The following is a 16170-nucleotide window of genomic DNA, read 5'->3' as shown; positions in this document are numbered from 1 at the left end:
AAATTTTCCCAATATCCAGCCTGAGTCTCCCCTGGCACAACAGAGGCTGTTTTCTCTCATCCTCTCCCTTGTTCCCTGGGAGCACAGCCTGACCCCATCCCAGCTCCCCTCTCCTGTCAGGGAGTTGCAGGAGCCAGAAGGTCCCTCCTGAGCCTCCTTTTCTCCAGGCTGAGCTCCCCCAGCTCCCTCAGCTGCTCCTGCTGCTCCAGACCCTTCCCCAGCTCCGTTCCCTGCTCTGGACACAAAATATATATGTCTATATACATATTTGACAACAAGGCAGTCCATATTCCTCAAGTGAGGGTTTTTAGAGAAAATTGGAGCTTTTATTTTTGATCAGTGAAGTGAAGGAGCTTTGCTCTGTGCTGGCTCTTGTTCGTGCTGAAATACAGTTTGAATATTTAGTACCAGTGCTGCTCTGCGGGTTAATGAAAAGACAAATGTTTTAGTGTCGGGTTTCCATTCTTACATTAATTCATTAGCCAGATGTCATCTCCACAGGGACTGTAGAGCAAAGTCAGTACCACAGTTGCTTGCAGCATTTCTTGTGTGCCACCTTGTGACTCTTAGCTTTGCCATTTTCTAGCTAAGTGTTACTGTAATTTACCTTCTGTCTCTTCACTGCACAAAAAATACCTAGTCTCTCACTCCTCCGTGTCTCTCACTCCACTCTCCCACCCAAGCAAAGGAAAGAAAGCCACTGCTAAGCTTGCCCCCAAGTACCTGGGAATGAGCTGCTATTTTTGTACCCCCCCATACTCTCTCCGTGAATCTATCCATGGGGATATAACAGTATTAATACTTCTGTTCAGTGCAAGAACACCATTTCACTGGTGTGTGTGTGTGTGTGTGTTTTGGGGTGGTTGCTGAAATTCTTCCTCACTAGGTGTTTCTGTTGAGTGAACTCAAATTTTGCAGGTGGTGTTGCCTAATCTTGTGTGTGGCAAAATTCAATTTTGTGTTCTTGTTGTATGAGTAAGAGCGAGTGGGCTGTAGGTAGTTTTTAAGCATTGCACTTCATTTTGGTAGGAAAAAGAATGACTCGAGTGTTAAAAGCTTTGCTGAAGATCTGAAGGCCTTGCTTGGTTTTTCGCTGGTTTTGATCCTGGCAACTTGCAGAAATTAGGCAACTCTGTGGAATTTGTTTGAGGATTTTGTGTGGATTTTAATAACTCAAGGAGAAGAAAAAAAATCTGTAAGAACACTATACTTTGAACTCTTAACTGCTTAGAAATGAGGGGAAAATGAACCATAATTCAAAGCTTCATGTCTGCATTTATGGTTTAAATCCTGAAGCAATTATAATAACCACTCAGACTGTGTCCCCAGGATCTTTGAATAGTGGGAGGTGGGTCACGTTGTGTTAGATGATGATTATTCAGTACCTAAGAATTCTCTGCTGAGTTGGTGTCCTATGCAATATTCACCCTCCCTGCTCTTAGGAAGGAATAAATCCTGATGACAAGCAGCCAGCTGGGCAAATTTAGAAGTTTGTTGTTTTTTTTTTTAAAGTGCAAGGTCACGCAGACCTAGAAAACTGTGTTGTCATGAACCTGTTGTGTGTAGTTGCTGGTGGTGTGTTCTTGCTCAATACCATTTGTTTTTAATTACTCCGCATGTTTTTAGTGCTGAAACAGGAGACCACCTTTGAGACCAAGTCCATTGTTTTTAAAGTATATATCAAAGTGTAACTTTTTCTGAATCTTATGGTTCAAAGCATAAGAGAGGAATGAATGCTGATATTTGATATCAGGACAAGCCAATCTGCATAAAGTTGTCTTAGGATATTCAGCTGTAGGTGAAGAGCTGTCTCAGCTGTCAGCTCTCTGCACAGTAAATTACTCTGGTATACAGGGAAATTTGCAGCCATCTTAAAACCTAATATGTTTGATGTCTTTATCTTGAATAATTTCCTATTGAAGGGTTTTGAAATAATTCCTTTTGCTGCTGTTCCTGCCAATGTCTTCTAGTCCTCAGGAGTTTGGTCACAGCTCAAACTCCACAGCTTCCAAGAGCACATATCCACAGGGTTTTTGGCAGTGGAGCGGGTTTAGGTGCTTCCCACACAGCACCACTGATAATCTTGGGTTGATTGTATTACCAATCTAAATTTAAAAACAGAAAGAAGGAGGGCTGTTTTTCCCCACCACTGTCTTTTAGGTTGCTGGCAGAGCTGTAGGTGGTTGCTGAGATGGGGTTGAGCAGGTGGGACAGAGAGTTAGTCTCTGATGGTTTTGTACAAATCAGATTACTCTTCAGAAAACTTAATGCTTAGGAAGGAACAGCGACTTTGGCAATCTAGTTATGGCAGTAATCAGTTTTGCTATATTTTTGTGTGAGAGTAGTGCTGCAACAGAGGCTGTACCACCAACCTTTATAGGCTTAGCACTGTTCAGGTGTCATTACATTGCTACTTTCCTGTTTATTCTGAGGGTGGTGGTTGTCATATCTTTCATTACAAGGATGTGGCTGCATGAGCTCTGAAATTGTTCAGCCTCTATTACATACAGTTAATTCAGTTTGTATAGGGGCTGTACAGTCTCCTCCAAAGCCCTGAGCAGTAGCACCTGCAGTGATAGGACAAGGGGTGATGGTTTTAAACTTGAAGAGGGTAGATTCACAATAGCTAGGAGACAGAAGACTCAGACTAGACAGAAGTGAGAAATTTTAATGACGAGGGTGGTGGAACAGAGTGCCCTTTAGTTATTAATATTGAGACACCTTCGTATGGCTCAGTGCGGCACTGGAGACAATATCTGGTTATTCATCTTGTTTTCCCATCTGTTGAGGATGTTTTTGAGTATCACTTATCCTGCACTGGTAGATTTGTAGTGTTGCAAGTATGTGTTTGACGCAGATGGTGTTTACTTTCAGTGGTTGTTGGCTGGTTTTGCTTTACTGCTTTATTGTTCTTTTCCGATGATGGTTTTCTGAGGCATATCAACAGGCAATTAATGAAGTTACAAAAAATTTGGTGTTTCTGATGTGATTGTTGCATTAGTATAATAACGTTAATTCAAGGAAACGCTTAGCTTGAGGTTAAATATTGGGTTAAGGTTTCTTTAATTCGTGCTTTAAAAATATATAATTTCAAATGAAATTTCTTGTAAAAAAAAATCAAGTTTGCTCTTTAGGCTGCTGTTCTACGTGTATTTTCAGTAGTGCCAAACTAAGCGTGACAGCACTAGGGCCACAAAGGCAGTGGTAAAACAAATGATCACAGAATTGCTTAGATTGGAAAGGGGCTCTGTGGTCATCCATTCCCCCAGCACTGCCAAGGCCACCACTAACCCATGTCCCCAGCTGCCACATCCACAGGGCTTTTAAATCCCTCCAGGGATGGGGACTCCACCACTGCCCTGGGCAGCCCCTTCCAATGCCTGACAGTCCTTTCCATGAAGAAATTTTCCTTGAATATCCAACGTGAACCTCCCCTGGCACAACTTGAGGCCATTTACTCTTGTCCTGTCACTTGTTATTTGGAAGAAGAGACATTTCACTTCAACAGTTCACTTTTGAGTGTTAGCTTCCTGCTTTATAGTTGCTGTACTTCAAATACATGTTGCAGTGCCTGGTATTAGGATGACCAAGCACTGGAATGGGTTGCCCAGAGAGCTTGTGGAGATACTCCAAAGCCACCTGGACACGGTCCTGGGCAGCTGGCTCTAGGGAACCCTGCTTTAGCAGGGAGGTTGGACAAGCTGACCTCTGCCAGCTAATGGATTGCTGAAATTAAGTGCTTCATACAAGTGTTTTATGACTGTTTTGTAATGAATTTTCACTTCCAGTGCAGGAACCCAACTGCTTGTGTAACCGTTTTTCTTGTCTTTTCTTTCTTCCGTAGCGCTGACTTAAAACTCTTGGAAGAAGCCACAATCTCAGTCTGCAAGTCTTTAGGTGAGAAATTGTGACGTTTTTTCCATGTGCTTTTCCAGAAAAATCAAGGATCAGCATCCCTGTGAAGACATTCATGTCTTCAGTGTTCTATTTGTACGTGTTCCACTAGTAAGATTAAAGCAGTGTAAAGATTGTGTTTATGTATATCCCAAACCTTTAGAAACTTCCACCATTAACTGTTTTACAGAATGATACGACTGAAAGGTTTAAAACAAACATTTCCACCCCTACTACCTCTTCTTCCTTCTGGCTTCTAATCTGATCAGTAAGGGGAAGGGATCAGAGGGCGAAAGGAAGGAATGATATAAATGTGATCAACGGTGTTTCAAGAAGGTAAAAGGTAGTTGTGAAAACCTGCCCAGTTTTCTGACAGGAGACTGCTGTGGTGTAGACAAGTCTTGGAAAGGAAGCAGTATGAGTATCCCACCTTGGGGCTATTTTAAATCCAGGGTGAATAGTATTTAGAGAACAATTATGCAGTGGTAAATCATGTGCTGGAGAATCTTAAAAGAGCAACACCTGTACAGCCAAACAAGGCATACTGTGCTTTATGTAGAAATATTTAAGACACTGAAATTTGTGGGTTTTTTCTGTATGTTGTTTGAATGAAATAGTGTCAACTTAAACATGCTATGTAATTTTATCTTATTTTTCCTTATCTAGTTGAGAAGAATCCTCGGACAGGAAACCTTGGGTCATTGATTAAAGTCTTTCTTTCTAGAACCAAAGAATTAAAAATTTCGGCAGAATGTCAGAAGTAAGTCCCTGGAGAAAAAGCTTGTGTGCCATAATTTTTTAAATGTTCCTTTTGTTGCTAGCTCTTGAATTTTTTACTTTACTAATTAACATGCTCACAGACCAAACCTTGGAATTCTCTTATATTGTGGTTTGAAGCAGAACAAGTGTCTAGTACTTTTCCAAACACAGAAGATTAAGTACAATAGTAGATAGGTTGCTGATGAAAAATACATATTTGTGTTTTAGATGAACATATTTGTGTACAAATGGTGTAAGTTAGGATTACTACTGGTTTAGAGCTGTTTAAAAATCACCTGAACTTTTTAGCTCAAGCTTAATGAATAAGCCAGTATTTTGTCTTGGAAATGTTTAGAATATATAAATAATAAAAGCACATATAAATATATAAAACATATGTTTATAAATATATGTATAAATATGTATCGAGGTATTGCTTTCATGTCATGTTGTGCAGCTGCCACTGGTTTTGCTTGCCCCTTTCAGCAGTAGGAAAGAACTCCAGGAGGTTACCTGTGCAGCACTGTGGGGCTTTTGCAGGAGTCTTTCCGTAGTTGCTCCCTGACACCCATAGATAAATGTCCCACTCTCATCAGATCTGAGGCTGCAAAAAGAAAACCTCCTTGCTCCCAGGACTGCCATCAGTTTTTTTGCTTGTACCTGGAGAAAGAAGTTACTCCTGCCTGGAGAGCTCTTGCTGCTTTAATCCAAAGAAACCTTGAAAGTGGTAGTTGACTCTGTGCTGTTGCATGGGCTTCCAAGCAGTTACTTATTGGGACTCAAGAAAATGTAATGAAGCTATATTCCCCTTTCATGCATGAAACCTGGCAAATATTTGTGTGAGTTGCATAGGAAAGCTGTATGGTGCTTGTGAAGTCCACAAATGCCTATGGTTACCTGAAGGTTATTTGGCTGGGAGAAGGGATAAGGTTCATGGAGCCAGAGAAGCTTTCAGGTCTCAAATCTGTTGGAACTTTTCCAGTGTCTGGGTGCCTTGAGTCCATAGTGTCTAGAAACCTTCAGATGTTTGCTGAACCATCAAAGACTAATACTTCTGTCAGCTCTGGTGTTTGTAACTATAAATGTCATTGGGAATAAGGTTATATATTCTGTACTACTTTTAAATACATTTCCATTGTGTTTTCAGTTTTCAATTGAACTCCCTGCTTGAGCAGTTTGGCTTTTCCTTGCTTCAGCTCCAGGGGCTTTGTCTACTCTGGCATTTATTTTCTTGTGGTTTTTGATGTATGCTTGCTGGTGAAGCATTACTGATTCTTGTTTGTTTCTGCTTCTTTTGTAGCCACCTCTTTATCTGGCAGGCTCACAATGCACTGTTCATTATTTGCTGTCTGCTGAAGGTATTCATCAGTCGAATGTCAGAAGAGGAGCTCCAACTTCATCTTACTTACGAAGAGAAAGCAGGACCAGGCTCATATGGTGGGTACACACTGGTAATAGTGAAATAAACATCCCATGAGAAAATAAAATGTTCTCATGTTTGTAGGTGTGGCACTTAGGGAAATGGTTTAGTGCTGGACTTGGTACCGAGTCAGGTTAATGGTTGGACTTACTTAAGGGTCTTTTGCCTTTGACCCTTTAGGGTCTAATTAATCTGTGATTCTGTGTTTTGTTTGGACTAAGAATCCCAAACTTTGCTTTAAAACTAGGAATTAAGTGCTAGAGGTTTGGATTAATTTGGCAATTTTTAAACAGTTGTTCAGAAGTGATGCTGTAGACCTACTTGCCATTTTCACACAGTTTGAGAGGTGTTAATGGTCCTCTTCAGAGGAACAGAACAGAACTGGGGTGAAGCTGACTGTATACTAATGTTGGAACAGCAATATTGAAATTTAATGCTTCTTTTCACATATTTTTCATAAACCAACAGCGGCCACGGAGTGGAGTTAATGCAATTTTTAGGAATCTAGTGAGGGAAGGTAACAGTACTGTGGTTAGACTTGATCCATTGAAAAGGCAACTGCTGGGCAAGAGTTTATACAAGAGTACAAGAAAAGCCAAAGAATTTAGGCAGAATGTTCAAAAATGGGTGCATCTCCAGGAAATGGAGCATGTATTACACAAAATGGAAGATGGCAGGGAAGATGCTCAAGTAATCCAGCTTGTTTTTTTTCCTGTTCTTTCTTTTTGGATAAGTATAATACGAATGCATTCAAAATCAGTTAGACTACAGCAAAAAGACAGTGTTAACAGTGTCTGCCACAAATCTTTGCGTAGCACTGTATCAGGATGCTCTTACAGGGTTGCAAAGCACATGATGGATAACGCTGGCACACGGGAGCCTTGGTTTCCATTGCTTTGATGTGAGTCCTGGAATCATGCAGGTTGGAAAAGCCCCTCTGCGGTCATCGAGTCCAGCCGCTAACCCAGCACTGCCAGGGACCAGTCCAGGCACTGTTCAGTTTGCAAATCCACTTTGTTTACCCCAAAAAGGCAAGAACGTCTCAGAATGCTGATGCAGTGTGAGCGGATTGTGGGAGGACAACCAGGAGGATCTCACTGTGGATTTCCTGCAAGGGGGATGCACACTGAGGACCCCGAATGAGCTGCTTGCTCATTGAGTACAGTGAAAACTGCTTGTTAAAGTCTGTTTAACTCCTTGGCGCCCGCCACTGCTCTGGGGAAATCAGAATTCTGGTGCCAAAAGATTAAGTGCTACATGTTGAAATGGTTTAATGTATTTAAACTGTGATGAGTGATCTCCAGGAATGAAGTCAGCTCGCTGATGCATTAGAAAGGAAAGCCTGCTTGTAATAAGCTGTCCCTGCAGGCTGCTGTGGGTTAGTTCCTGGACTGAAAAAATGGCCCACCTCTTGTTGCAGTGTACAGCATAACCCAGTGGGATGGGTGGAAAAGCTGATACTTTTGTTAGCTTGAACCCCTGTGATCTTTATCCTTGCTCGGGGAGTTCCTCGCAGCGTGGTATGGAAAGTGATTCTTGTCACTGGGGTAGATCCGTGTTTATACCGTGTCTAGTAGCACTTGACTGTAATTCACAGTGACATTTATTAGCGATAATTTTGTGCATATTGGTGGCAAATGTACTTAGCAATTATCTCCGAGCAGATTGTTCATGGGATGTTGTTGATTAGGAAGGTAATTGTGTGTGGTCTGCTGGGGAGGCAGGAAATGAGCCGCTCCTCAGCTCCTCCTCGTGTTTCCAGCTGGGGATGGTTCTTGTGCCCTTCCTCAGGGTATTGAGGTTTCTAATGGGATGAGTTTGCACAGCCACTGGGTTTGGCTCCTAAAAATTTTCACAAGGGTTTTTCAAAATATCTGTAGATATTTTGATAGGGAATGAGGTGACTACCTTCCTATAATTAAGTCAAGTGTAGCTTTTTTTAAGTTTTATTTTTTACTCTTTGGAAACTTAGACCATACCTGTTATTGCAAAGTTGACATAGATTCATAAGTAGTTTTACTGAGGTTTTACTGTATTTGGCAAACATGCTTTTTAAAAATTATGTTCTTAGTCATCCTTGCTGTTTTTTTGTTCACTGGAGCTTGACGTTATTTATAGTTATTTGATTGCAAGCATGATAAAACAAGCCTTATAAAAGGCATTATTATATCTACTAGATAATGTAAATAAAATGTCCATATAGATAAAAGCTTTAATACAGTGGCTGAATTTTGAAATTTCCTTATTTCCTTAATGCCTGGTGAGTAGTTACTGAAAAGAACAGCACAACCTCCCAACAACACAAACAACCTCTCTTTCCTGTGATCCATTTTTATATGTTTTGTTCAGTCTCTCAGCCTTCTGGGAAAAGGTAACTGTTCTTTTCAGGATCATCAAAACTCCTTCGGAAATCACACTGTGGTGGTGTTTGTTTGCCTGTTTAAACTGTGAGCATCACATTTTCATCCTTCTAGTTGGATGATACATTCAGTGCTGTGTTCCTTGAGTTTAAATACAGCACCTGGGAGCTTAGAGCACATTGGGATGCTCATGCTGCAGTCAGAGCACCAGCACCTGCTTGGGATATTTGATCTCCTCCCAGATTTTGCAGTTCATATGCTTTGCCTTTTTCTGAATGTCCTGTTTGTGCTTTTCCCTGCTAGACTGTGTTTTAAGCTCAGAAGAAAGCTGTGCAATTGTGTTTTGTGTCGTAAAATGTGGTTTTTTTCGATGTTCGAGTGCATGTATGTGTTGTAGCTGACCATTATAAAGTTGTAGTGAAGAAATTGCACAGCATTGAGTCCCCACTAGCAGCCCTGGTTTTTGATTTACTTCAGAAGAGTCATACCATGAGTAGAAATTTCTTCCTTTTGACAGTTTTCACACGATCCTTTAGCCTAGGAAGTACAGCCTTTGCCTCTTCATCCATAATTGGGAATTTGCTTATAATTTTGGAGGATATTGCATAATTTTGATTGCAGGAAAATTCTTACAGAGACTTAAACCATATTCTTGTAAGATTCAGCTAAAAAATCCTGATAATAATAGATCCTAAACTGGACTTGGCATCTGTTGATCTGAAGCTAGAGTTAGTCTCACCAGTGCAAATCATTCATCTTTCCACTGTCTGCATCCCGTTATTGCTGCAGTCTTGTGATTCAGAGGTGTAAGAGAGCACATGCTAGGTATTGTATTCTGAATCAGACCATCAATTAATTTAACCTATTCCCTGAGCTGTAATAGGAAGCTTTATCCACTCTCTGTGAAGAAGTTTTTTTATCACAAGGCTGCTGTGGGCTGTTCCTGGTGTATTAAAGCAAGTAAGAGGACTCAGAGAAGGGAATAAATAACAACACATTTACTGCAACCCTTAAATGATTTTGTGAGTGTTCAGCTGTCACATAAAGGAAATGAGGGATGTCAATTAATTTATGTACTTATTATTAGGACCCTTAAATGGAAGTTGGGAGTTCCTGAGAGTCCTCAGAGCTGAAGATCAAACCACAAAACCCAAGGAAACCTTAATTCTGTTCTGCAACAAATGATTTATCTCATTACTTGTGTCCAGGTTCTGTCCCATCTGCATGAGCAACAGGGCAGAAAAACAAGTGGTATCTAAGCATCTACCTTGCTATGCCTGAATATCTTATTAATATTAGGCACATCCAGCTGCTACAGCAGCTCAGATCAGGCCTTGGCAACGTAGTGGTTTGGTTCTTGAGAAGAAGGACTGTTATGATGTTGAACTCTGTGTCATGGCCAAGGATGGAGCTGGTTTTGCTAGAAGTGGAACCTCCTGGCATGTATAGTTTCTTCTGGATAAGCCATTTTGCCTGTGCATTGTGTGCTAATCCAGTGTCTGAAAGGAGTGTAGCTTTGGAAAAGTGTGTGTATAAAAATATTTATATATATATAATATATATATAAATATTTTATATATGTTATATATATATATATATAAATATATAAACCAAACAAACCCCACCAAAAAGTAAAAATCTAACAAATTACCTGTGAATTTAAGTAACCCATGTGTTTGAGGACTTAAACATAGCTGATGTAAAAATGGTACTTTAACATAACTGAACATTTTAAAGCCTGAGTGTGTTTGCAGTTCTGCAGTGGAGTTTGGAAGATGCACTTATGATTCCTCTCTCTGTGAGTGCTCTAATCTTATCTGGACAGGTTCACCCTTTACTTATTTCCCCCAAGGCTTTACACGTGTCTTTGATCCAAGTATGTGATCTATTAATGTGAATGAGTCTTGTGTGTATTGTCTTTATCCTGCTATTGAAAGAGGCATTGTTTGTGAAAACACAGAGTGTTCCACGTTTATGGCTCCCTCTCACGTTATAGATTTGGCTTGTATCCTCCTCATTGTCTTGGCAAGATGAAAATTAAACAAGAATGCTGTGCCCCAATGGGGAAAAGGACACATTAATTATTGTAGCTGAATGACATTGATTACAGCAATTAAGCTTTTTTTTAAAAAAAACAAAAAATCAGACATCATCTATTCTATGTGACTGTGCTAACCCAATATTTTCTTCCTTCATTTTGAATATAGTCTTGGGGAAAAAGCCTTCTTTCGTATTCAAATAACATTATTCTCTCTTCAGATGAGTTGTGCGTATACTACGGTGGAAGAAACAATATCTTAAAAACTCATTCACTTTGCTTTTTTCATCCTTTTTTCTCAATTCCCTTTCCTCTGTTGTCAAGAGAAAAAAATTAGGTACCTGCTGGGAACTAGCAGAAGTTTTGCTTTATAAGCATTTTCTAGATTCAGAAAGCCTCAGGAAAATGTCACATTCAAGTTACTTTAGAATACATTATCTGGGCTCCATTATTGGCTGTGGTTTCTGTCCAAGGTTAAATACTCCGAGCAGTTCTCGGTTTTTACTAACAGGAGCTGCATTGTGTTACTCATGAGGGATTCTATATAAAGGAAACCACGTTTCCGTGATAAAAAACTGATTTCCTTTAGAATGTGCAGTTCACTAGGTGACAATTTTTAATGTGTTTTTAATAAATCAGTTGTGGAAAGAAATAATTTTGCTTTGTTGTGAATATTCCCCCCGGTGTGCTTCTTAAAATTGAGTCCTGGGCTCAAGAACAAACTTGGGTTAAACAGAGTAAAACTGTTGTAACCTGGCTGTAATGTTGTGTTTATGGCAAGACTTATTTATTGGAAAATACAAAATAAACAGGCATTTGGGTAATTATTTTGTTGCAGTGCTGTAATGCAGGGGATAAACGATGCCTGCTCTTAAGCCATTCACCACCATAAACTCCTCCACTTCTTTATGGTACTGTAGGTTTCTCTTCATAATTTTATTTTGGAAAGCAGAAAAAATCCTGATGAGCCAAGAGATTTATCTTCTGGGTTTTTTTAGTATTATGTGAAAACTTCAAATGGTTTAATAAGCTTTTTCCTCAGTGAGTCTTACAAGTCTTTTTTTTGCTGTTGCTTTTAAAAATTGCAGTGCTGATGTAAAATACCACCAGTTTTATTGCTTAGAACAGTCGAATGTTTTAAAATAATTTTGAATAATTTCATGCATTTTGCCGCATTGTGTATGACTAGAGAATAATTTCTGTTCCCTTAAAATGCACTTACTTGTCATTGATATGTGTAAAACCTCTTCAATAAATAAAGATATATTCATGAAAAAAACTGTATGTACATTACTCAAGAGCAGCAGTGATGTGCTCTGTAGCTGCATTCTTTTGACAGGTAACAATTCAGAATATTCAGTCTATGTTAGACAAATGAAAGTGTTTTTTATATGTCTCTGATTATTCTTCACTTGCTTTAGCAAAAAGGGGGAGGAAAATGTGTGAAGTGATGGGAATTTTGAGAGATTTGACTGTGGACCAGTGAGAAGTCAGTAGTGATTAGTTCAACTGTTAGTAATAACACTGTTTAATATGACCTTATGCAAGTAGTAAAGTAAGGCTTGTTGTGCTAAATATTAGCATATTCCTACAATACCAACATCTCATTTAATTCATGCACATGTTATTAGTTGTTTGTTTTATGTAAAAAAGTGAAGACATCACCATTTTCTCTGGTGATAATCCCAAGTGCCTTGTATTTCAGGAAAAAAATCCCATCTCCTTTAACAGGTAGAACTTCTAGTGTTTGTTCCTTAATTTAAATATTGACTATATGAATCTGTGTGCTTAAAGCTTTGTTTTCTTTTGGTATTTGAAAATCAAGAAATCCTTTGATGTGTTTGTTTTCAGGAGCAGAGTGTGAAGACCTCATAGAAGAGTTGCTGTGTTGCCTCATCCAGCTTATTGTTGAAATTCCACTCTTGTAAGTTGGCTTTTTTAATTTTTTTTCAGCCTTCTTGTACAAACTGATCATTTGAGACAATATGAAACTCGTAGTGATGGGTTTGTAGTGTTTAAATACTTGCACGTGAATGTTCCACATGATGGTGCAGTGCTGATAATGATACCCTGCTGCCAGTGCCAGCCCTGAATGTTCTGTTGGCAGAAGTACACGGTGAGCATCTCACACACACTTCACACCATCAACAGAAGTTATTCCATATAGTTTTGTAGGAGTTTTGACGTTTGTTTCAGCTACCTCTGTCAGGACACAGCCAGCTACTGGTGGAAGTGGTTGTGCTGATGGTGCATTGGAGGTGTCACTTCATCTCTTGGGGATGCAGAGAGGTGAAAACTAAAGTTCTTCTGCAGTTGAGTGGGGTTTTAAATGGCAAAAATAAATCATGTCGCTTATTTGGTACTGATTTCTGAAATACCAGCAAATTGATGTCTGAGGAAGAGAAATGAGTAAGTGGAATGTTTCTGTGGATCTGCAGATTTGTTTACATGACTCTTTTTTTCAGGTATCTGCTGTATTTGAGAGATGTTGATGCCACATCTCACTGGGATATGTGACATAAACCCTACTTCAGTGTTATATGCAGGGGAGCTTACTTTGTTCTTTGGAAATAGGTGTTCTTCCATACCTGTTCTGATGAGTTTTCACCTCTTTTTTCCCCAAGATAAACTTTACTAAAGGTAGTGTTAGCAGTGTTAAGTTAACAGTCTTTACTGTTAAATTGCAATATAGTCTGTGCCTAAAATGCAGTGCCCCAATTGAAGACTCTCAGCTCTGAAAGAGTTTCAGATTATGTGTTACAAGGTAGTATAGATCTCTGCTGATTTTGTACTTGGAATTGTTCTTTTGGCTGGAGAACTGACAAAGATGCAATGCTTTTTGAAACATTCCTCTCATTAAATACAGCTCTGTCAACATCACAGGAGGGTTTTGTGTAGGTAGTGTGTAATGAGTTAGTGGTATGATTCAGTGTCGTTCCGCAGAGCTTGTCAGGACTTCCTGGAACAGATACACTCTTTGTTCGGAGCAGATTAGAGGAAGTACAAAGGGCTGAAAGGACTGCGATACACGGGCAAGTTCATAAATCCTTCAGGGTTTTATTTGTCTTTCTTGGAAGTACCAATGTGTGCGTGGAGCCCAATATCATTTATTCTGCCTTTTCTGGCAGGAGAAGATTTACTGGCGTGATTGTTCTTCACCCCTTTCAGCAGCTGAACCTGCCAGCGTCTCTGTTCCTGTGTGAATGAGGTTGCTGGGAGTGGAAGCAGCTGTTGAAAGCACTTGGTTTGCTGTATAATCTAGTGATAATAATGGCTTATTAAAGAAAAAAAAAGTTATAAAGCCTGTCCATAATCTTTATTTTTTGACTATATCAAAAACTTTTCATAAGAGACAGATGTGGAAGATTTTTGTTTTGTTTTGTTTTCTTAGCTGATTTTTTCCTGAAGTAGCATGCTGCTGAATTATTAATAAGATACTAACACTTTTAAAAGTGTATATTATTGCCTTGTTTACCATTAGAATATGTTTAACAATGTGATATGACCTTAACTAAAAATTTTATTCCCATATCATCAAAGGGGAAGTAGGGTAGGAGAAAGGAGATATGGGAAAACTTTTATTTCTCTAAGAGACAATCCAAATCTCTTCTTCATAAAGATGTTTTAAGATATTACTGTAATACTGATTTTTTTTCAGGAAAATGCTCAGGATTGTTTTAGTAGTGAGTTTACCTTTTGCTTGCCTCGCTCTCCCTGAATCACTGTAGATTCTTTTCCAACTTTGTGTCAAGGGGATAGATAATTTCTGTCTTTAGCTGGAATAAATCAAGAGAATTACAAGCCTAGTATGTGAATTTGGGGAAGGAATAGACTGAGTGGAATACATGAAATATTCAAACTTGTAATAGTTTCTGTGTCAGACTTAGGATCACCTGCTAGAGGACAGGCAGCTTTGGGAGCTTACAGTGGCACTGTAACAGAGTGTGTGTCTGTAAAGCTGCTATTAAAGATGATTTTTTGTTGTGACAGACCATTAAAATCTCTGTACTGAGCCTGTCTTTGAAGTGTCATTCAGAATAGCAAAGATTTTGTTAGGAGCATTCAATAGCCTTAACAGGATTGTCACAATTAGTGTGTCCCTTGGGCTCTGTCGATCCAGTTTGGTGAAGAAGTGGATACAGCTGGCAGCTGCTGTCCTAATATATTGCTTCTCTGCACCCCAGTTTAAGCTTCTGTTTTTGTCCTTCACTGAAACTTTATTTCTAAAGCAGGGAAGACCCATCTCTGTGCCCAGAATGCAGGAGGAGAGGTACCTGTGCAACAGCACTCCTTGCTTTTGGACTGGTTCTGAGTGTCACATCAGGTGCTTGGGATACCTGTGTGTGGTATTTTCCAGGGAGGGCGGCCCTGGGGAGAAAGTCCTGGGGGCTGATGGGGGAGAGGCTGGACATGGCCCAGCCCGGAAACCCCTGTGCCCTGGGCTGATCCCACAGCGTGGGCAGCAGGGGAGGGGGGGATTCTGCCCCTCTGTCCCCTCGGGTGAGACCCCCCTGCAGAGCTGCCTCCAGCCCTGGGGAACAACAGCACAGGGATGTGGAGCTGCTGGAGAGAGTCCAGAGGAGGCCATGGAGATGCTCCGAGGGCTGGAGCCCCTCTGCTCTGGAGCCAGGCTGGGAGAGCTGGGGGGGTTCACCTGGAGAAGAGAAGGCTCCAGGGAGACCTGAGAGCCCCTTCCAGGGCCTAAAGGGGCTCCAGGAGAGCTGGAGAGGGACATGGGACAAGGGATGGAGGGACAGGACAAGGGGCAATGGCTTCCCACTGCCAGAGGGCAGGGATAGATGGGGTATTGGTAAGGAATTGGTGTCTGTGAGGGTGGTGAGGCCCTGGCACATGCTGTCCAGAGAAGCTGTGTCTGCCCCTGGATCCCTGGAAGTGTTGAAGTCCAGGTTGGATGGGATTTGGAGCAACCTGTTCTAATGGAAGGTGTCCCTGCCCATGGCTGTGGTTGGAACTGGATGAGCTTTAAGTTTCCTCCCAACCCAAACCATTCCAGAATTCTAAGTGTAAGAGTTTGGGCTTGGCAGGGACACTGAATTCATGAAGGCTCAAGTCCTCCCCAAGCACAGGCAGAGCTTGCTCACCTCTCAGCTTGCTCTGGTAGCAGCCCTGGCAGAATAAGCTCATTTCTGAGTACAAAACAACCTACAGACTTACTTGGAAATTGCAGGTGGGCGGTCTAGCTCAGAGCTAATAAGGAAGGTGGGGAATGGAGAACCAGATAAATGGCAAATGTGTAACCCACCTCTCTGTATCCCTTATTATGAAACGTAATTGGTTTTTGTTGGGAAAGGCTGCAGAGATATATAGCAGAGCATATTTAGGAGTGTCTCAGTTTTCTACAATGAATTAAAGTATTTCTCCAAGTTAGCTTGTACTGGAAAAGGCAAATATGTTTTAAGGCAGAAATAGGTTGCAGAAGGGACTCTGGGACTGTGCAGCATTTTAGTGCTGTGTCTGAGAGGTATTAAAAAGATCTTGAATTACCTTTTTGAAAAACAGGCTGTGCTGCTTTGTACAGAATGCCAGGGAACAAGGTTTCAGGTTTAATTTTATAGAAAATACAGCATTATTGCTTTTCAAGAATTAGACTTATACAGTCCCTTATAACATTTGTGTTGCCGTGTGTTGATGTTTGATTTATGATTCCCTTGGGAATGTTATGGATACTCTGCTTTTTC

At 40.4% G+C, this 16170-nt stretch overlaps 1 protein-coding gene across 4 annotated transcripts in view; it reads left to right on the top strand.

The window, feature by feature from the left end:
- The window catches only part of DYM (dymeclin), a 215703-nt gene that overhangs the window by 19473 nt on the left and 180060 nt on the right, over nucleotides 1-16170 (top strand). For all 4 annotated transcript variants that reach the window (XM_027671645.1, XM_027671642.1, XM_027671643.1 and 1 more), the window contains exons 3-6: nucleotides 3845-3897; nucleotides 4561-4654; nucleotides 5954-6090; nucleotides 12323-12395. In XM_027671645.1, coding sequence (XP_027527446.1) covers nucleotides 3845-3897; nucleotides 4561-4654; nucleotides 5954-6090; nucleotides 12323-12395 — 357 coding nt within the window. The remainder of the gene's footprint in view (nucleotides 1-3844; nucleotides 3898-4560; nucleotides 4655-5953; nucleotides 6091-12322; nucleotides 12396-16170) is intronic.

The sequence above is a fragment of the Neopelma chrysocephalum genome, unplaced genomic scaffold (assembly GCF_003984885.1).
Source record: "Neopelma chrysocephalum unplaced genomic scaffold, ASM398488v2 Primary Assembly neopelma1_97116, whole genome shotgun sequence".
NCBI lineage: Eukaryota > Metazoa > Chordata > Aves > Passeriformes > Pipridae > Neopelma > Neopelma chrysocephalum.
The sequence above is the reverse complement of the archived record's forward strand: the minus strand, read 5'-3'. Positions and strand labels throughout refer to the sequence as shown.